The 6,000-nt window shown below is 37.8% G+C and overlaps 1 protein-coding gene across 1 annotated transcript in view; it reads left to right on the top strand.

Moving 5' to 3' along the window:
• Positions 1-224: 224 nt before the first annotated feature.
• The window catches only part of LOC127843975 (VPS9 domain-containing protein 1-like), a 28,246-nt gene continuing 22,470 nt past the window's right edge, over positions 225-6,000 (top strand). The window contains exons 1-5 of the mRNA XM_052373901.1: positions 225-362; positions 2,876-2,948; positions 3,212-3,307; positions 3,579-3,867; positions 5,558-5,663. Coding sequence (XP_052229861.1) covers positions 270-362; positions 2,876-2,948; positions 3,212-3,307; positions 3,579-3,867; positions 5,558-5,663 — 657 coding nt within the window. The 5' untranslated portion in view covers positions 225-269. The remainder of the gene's footprint in view (positions 363-2,875; positions 2,949-3,211; positions 3,308-3,578; positions 3,868-5,557; positions 5,664-6,000) is intronic.

Genomic DNA, 6,000 nt, shown 5'->3' with positions numbered 1-6,000 from the left:
ACTATAAACCATAACTTAACAGTCATTTTCTTCGTTTAATTGCGCTTATGTTTTTACATTAAAAATGCAAATCTTTGCTGTTAACATTTGGGACCGTTTATAATCAATGCCTTTTTATAATCTGTCACTCTGGATCAGCAGACGATTTATTCCATAATCGAGATAGCCGAAATATCGATAATCTGTGTCATTTTTGTTGACACAGTTATCCCCCTTCACAAAAGTCGGAGAGAAGCTTGAAGGTTTTAACATCACACATCATAGGCATAATGTCATCCGCTGAAACATTAGCCAAACAACTGATGGTGGTTATGAAAGATGTGTCAATGGCACTAGATTTCGACAATGCAGATAGAATAGAGGTAATGTTCTTAATTTCCTACACTCAGATGGCATAGCGGAACACCAACACTTCAGTTGCAACAGACCAAGTCCAAGTTGAAGTTGACTACTTTCGGTCTAAAAAAGTTCACAAATCGATATTGAAAAAGTGGACCTTCGGTCGCTATCTAAATCAAATGTTATATTTATGTACCCTCAACATACCCACATCACTGGACATTATGTTGACCCTGAATTTTACCCAGTGATTGACTTGGACAAAGATTAGTTGCAATAATACAACTCCCAACTATTGACCCTCCGGGTCGCTCGGTACGTATGTACTCATAAAAGCTCAGAGCATTCAAGAAGAACTAGGACAAAGATAGATGGTTCTTCTAACATCGTTAATGATTGCTACAAAGCTTTGATACTTGCATCAATGTTATCTATGAGCACTCTCAACACACCCACATCTCCTGACTTCATTTTGACGATGACATTGACCTACTTTTGGACTTATTCTGAAGGTCAATTTTCTTGGTTCACCCAATTTGCTTGTTTGATTGAAACCATTCTTACTAAAAAGATTTAATACTTCAATCTAATACTCCAAACACTCATTTTGACCTAGATTCTGAACTAAATTTGGACTAACACTATTCCTTATGGACCAATGAATCGATAATGATCAGGCTTCCGTTTTGTTTATCAAAGGCAGAATCTTCTTTCTATTATCAGATGTGTTCACATGCGGAACAGTTGAGTAAAAAACTCCTTCTTTGATGGTTCAAAACAATGCTAAAACATTTTTTTTAAATTAATATATTGTTGTGTCACTGCTAGTTTAAACTGACCCTGCATTAAATCTCAAGGCAATATCTTGCAATAAAAAATATTTTGATGATAAACTAATTGCGTTTATGATACTAATAATACAGACAATTTTGGATTAACAAGTCATGGCATCATGCTTTTAATATGTCGTATTGTTGTCTTCCAAGCTACTGAACAATTTTTATCCCCCCCTTCGAAGAAGAGGGGGTATATTGCTTTGCTCATGTCGGTCGGTCTGTTGGTCGGTCCGTCCACCAGGTGGTTGTCAGACGATAACTCAAGAACGCTTGGGCCTAGGATCATGAAACTTCATAGGTACATTGATCATGACTCGCAGATGACCCCTATTGATTTTGAGGTCATTAGGTCAAAGGTCAAGGTCACGGTGACCAGAAATAGTAAAATGGTTTTTGAATGATAACTCAAGAACGCATACGCCTAGGATCATGAAACTTCATGGGTAGATTGATCATGACTTGCAGATGACCCCTATTGATTTTGAGGTCACTAGGTCAAAGGTCAAGGTCACGGTGACCCGAAATAGTAAAATGGTTTCCGGATGATAACTCAAGAACGCATACGCCTAGGATCATGAAACTTCATGGGTAGATTGATCATGACTCGCAGATGACCCCTATTGATTTTGAGGTCACTAGGTCAAAGGTCAAGGTCACGGTGACCCGAAATAGTAAAATGGTTTTCGGATGATAACTCAAGAACGCATACGCCTAGGATCATGAAACTTCATAGGTAGATTGATCATGACTTGCAGATTACCCCTATTGATTTTGAGGTCACAAGGTCAAAGGTCAAGGTCACGGTGACCCGAAATAGTAAAATGATTTTCGGATGATAACTCAAGAACGCTTTTGCCTAGGATCATGACACTTCATAGGTACATTGATCGTGACCCGCAGATGACCCCTATTGATTTTCAGGTCACTAGGTCAAAGGTCAAGGTCACAGTGACAAAAATCGTATTAACACAATGGCTGCCACTACAACGGACAGCCCATATGGGGGGCATGCATGTTTTACAAACAGCCCTTGTTAAATCATCTTTTACAATTGAGTGCTTGAATCTGAATCTTGAATCTCATTAAAACATTTAGGGACACAGAGCATTGTGAAATAATTATTTTATGGTCAGTGAATTTTCTTTAAATATTTAAGGTTTACATAATGGCAATCATATTTCAAAATAAAATAAAAAAACTAAGAAAATTACTGTTGCCCCATTGGGGAATTTTGGTTATTTGTGACTCAAGTATAGTATCATCATCCAGCTATTTTGATAATCCTTTTCACTGGCACACTATCACAATCAGAGAACCCACAAAGGTCAGGAAGAAATTTTGTAGTACTTAGAAGTCTTATGTATTTAGTTTAGTTTAGTAATAATTTGTATTTTGGCCACATTCAGTCGATGTTTATCCATTATCCTAGTCAAATAAACAATACGCTTAAATCCTTTTTGTGCTGAAATAATATGATACTGACGTTATGTATTTGGTGTGTTCAAATTATGCCTCTTTGGTTTAAACTCAAAACTTGTCATATTACTGGTCAAAACGGCTTCAAAAGCAAAATAAATTTGAATTATTTTTTTTCTCAATAAACATTACACAGTTGGTAATCTAAGGCATTTTGGCCCTCTATCTCAAATGCAAGTTACTTATAATGGTTGAAGAGTATAGATATGCTAGTTGTATTTCAGGATGCCTACAAGAAGTATCTGGAGGTTGTGTTGAGGGTCGCTACAAGCCTGTTGAAGACGCTGCATGCTGATGGTAGGTGTTTGGTGTGCCAAACAGATGCAGTGGAAGTGCTCGTCTGTCTGTCAAATGTTCACAAGTAGAAGATTCACTTATGTTAGTTTAAAAATATTATGGATTAACGCCTTTTTTGTTCCATTTTTTACATTTGATATGTTTTATTGGGTTTACCTTTTTATTGTTTATTTTTCAACCCATTGTATTGTACTGGTCAAAAGTGTAGCTATTAATCCTGAGAGAGCATATAATCCATGTAAGTAATCCTTGAATGTTTGTAGTTGGCCACCTTCATGTGGCTCCAGACATAGTAAAGCTCATCAATCTGGGACAACAATGCATGGACCGGGCTGCAAACATCATCAGAAAGAAGTCAGGTGGGTATTTGTCTTCTTGGGACTGCTGGTAGTGGGTCAGATATCGAGGAAGATGTTTGATGCTGAATTGTAGCATGTTGGAACTTAGAAAATACTCTTTTGACAATGCCCATAGCATTAATGTATCTGTACATTTGTGCTTACTCTGATTCACCGATTTACATGTACCTTATGCTCATGAAAGTAAAAAATGCTGAAGAAAATATTTTGTTTTTTTAATAAACTTATAGAAAAATGTAGGTCATGTGATTTGCTACATCTGTGTGTTTAGGTGGTCAGACTGCCGCAGGTCCACCTAAGTCTTTTCCATCGTCTTTAGAGGGCAACAAAAATCAACCATCAAAGAAGCAGAAACAGACAAAAACATCTCCGTGGGATTGTGTTTCACCTGTGCTAAAAGACAAGATACTGTCTGGAAAGAGAACTCCAGGTGTGGACAGGCTGTCACCAGTGGTCTTCTCTTCATCAGTCAAGTTGCCAGACAAAGAGTGCCGAGGTAGTGTTACAACAACGGAGGGCAAATTGGCTTCTATAGTTAAAACATCATACACATTTTCCAGGTAGGGTTTCAGTTGAGCTACCATTGGGTACTCATTAATATAGTGAACATAGTTAGCTGTCATGGCAAAATCTCCAATTTAGCATCACTTCCATTGAGCTGGTAATAATAGACAACTTGTTTGGTGGATGGTGGTGGACAAGTTTCGTTTAATCTACCTGACTCAGTTCTTCAATTTGTCCGCATGAAATGCTTTAAGATTGTGTAGCAACCTATTTCCACATTTCACTAGTTGAAGCTTAAAAATGTGTCCTAACCTTTTGTCTAGATGTACAATTATCCACGCATTCCTGAGTTATGTACCTTTTAACCATGGGCAGTACAGTATCATAAAATTTTGAAAGTTTGAGGAGCAAACTTCTTTATAATTCTCAAAAATAGTAATAAAATACAAATTTAAAATGTGATATTTCCTTTAAGTGTCTGCTTTTCTAGGCACATTTAAATGCCAAATATTCTCTATGTTTCGAAGCTATGCGCTGTTGAACTAAGCCATTAATACGTCAGTAGCATAGAACTATGCGGAGCAATTCTTAGCAATTAAATTGAAACTTAAAATTGGTCAACTCTATGATTTGTACCTGTGCAAGATACTTTTTTATGCTCCCCGAAAATTTTCGGGGAGCATATAGTTGCCAGTTTGACGTTTCGTACTTCCTTACTTCCTTACTTCCGTCGTTCCGTCACACTTTTGTTACAGTTTCTCATAGCACCTTCAATACCTTACCGATCTCTTTCATATTTGGCATGTAGGTACCTTGCATGGACCTCTAGACTACCTTTTGATGAGGTTTGAGGTCAATGGGGTCAAGGTCACCGAGGCTTATAATAGATTTTTCCATCACACTTTTGTTACAGTTTCTCATAGAACCTTCAATACTTTTCCGATCTCTTTCATATTTGGCATGTAGGTACCTTGCATGGACCTCTATCTTTTGATGAGGTTTGAGGTCACTGGTGTCAAGATCACCAAGGCTTATAATATATTTTTCCGTCACAATTTTGTTACAGTTTCTCATAGCAGCTTCAATTCTTTACCGATCTCTTTCCTATTTGGTATGTAGGTACCTTGCATGGACCTCTACCTTTTGATGAGGTTTGAGGTCACTGGGATCAAGGTCAAGGTCACCAAGGCTAATAATATATTTTTCCATCACACTTTTGTTACAGTTTCTCATAGCACCTTCAATTCTTTACCGATCTCTTTCATATTTGCCATGAAGGTACCTTGCATTTGATGAGGTTTGAGGTCACTGGGGTCAAGGTCACCAAGGCTAATAATAGAATTTTCCGTCACACTTTTGTTACAGTTTCTCATAGCACCTTCAATTCTTTACAGATCTCTTTCATATTTGGCATGCAGGTACCTTGCATAAACATCTACCTTTTGATGAGGTTTGAGGTCACTGGGGTCAAGGTCACCAAGGCTAATAATATATTTTTTTAGGTGGTTATTTACACATAGATTGACAAAGCGCATTATAGGTGAGCATCCATCAGTTTCACTGATATTCTTGTTTATCTTGAATGCCCCATTTCTGAGTTTTTTGCCCTTGAACATAGCTGACAAAGCAGTGTGGGGGTACAAGCCATGTTTGTTACAAATGAAGCTTTGAATATTGTTTCTCTGATGAACCATCCTCTTTTTGATAATCTTGTCCTAATTGTTCTAATTACTGTCCATCATACAGGGGGATTGCCCCTTTGGAAGTTGCTAGGCGACAAAATCAGCAGCTGCTATCTGCCTTCAGACGACGCCAGAACCTGACAACAAACAAATCCCTCTCAACTACACTGGTAAGATGGTTTCTTTCTGCATTTTTTCAGATGTATGATTCTCATGAAAATCCTTTTAATGTTTATATTTCTTTTTTAGCTCACCTAAGCACAACGTGCTCATGGTGAGCTTTTGTGATCGCCTTTTGTCCATCGTGCGTACGTCGTGCGTTGTCCGTTTTGCGATGTCAACATTTGCCTTGTTCACTCTCTAGAGGCCACATTTATTGTCGAATCTTCATGAAATTTGGTCAGAAGATTGGTTTCAATGATATCTTGGATGAGTTCAAAAATGGTTACGTTTGCTTGAAAAACATGGCTGCCACGGGGCGGGGCATTTTTCCTTATATGGCTATAG

Source organism: Dreissena polymorpha, chromosome 9, assembly GCF_020536995.1.
Source record: "Dreissena polymorpha isolate Duluth1 chromosome 9, UMN_Dpol_1.0, whole genome shotgun sequence".
In the NCBI taxonomy this organism is placed as follows: Eukaryota; Metazoa; Mollusca; class Bivalvia; order Myida; family Dreissenidae; genus Dreissena; species Dreissena polymorpha.
Note: the sequence above shows the minus strand (reverse complement) of the source record. Positions and strands in the feature narration are given on the sequence as shown.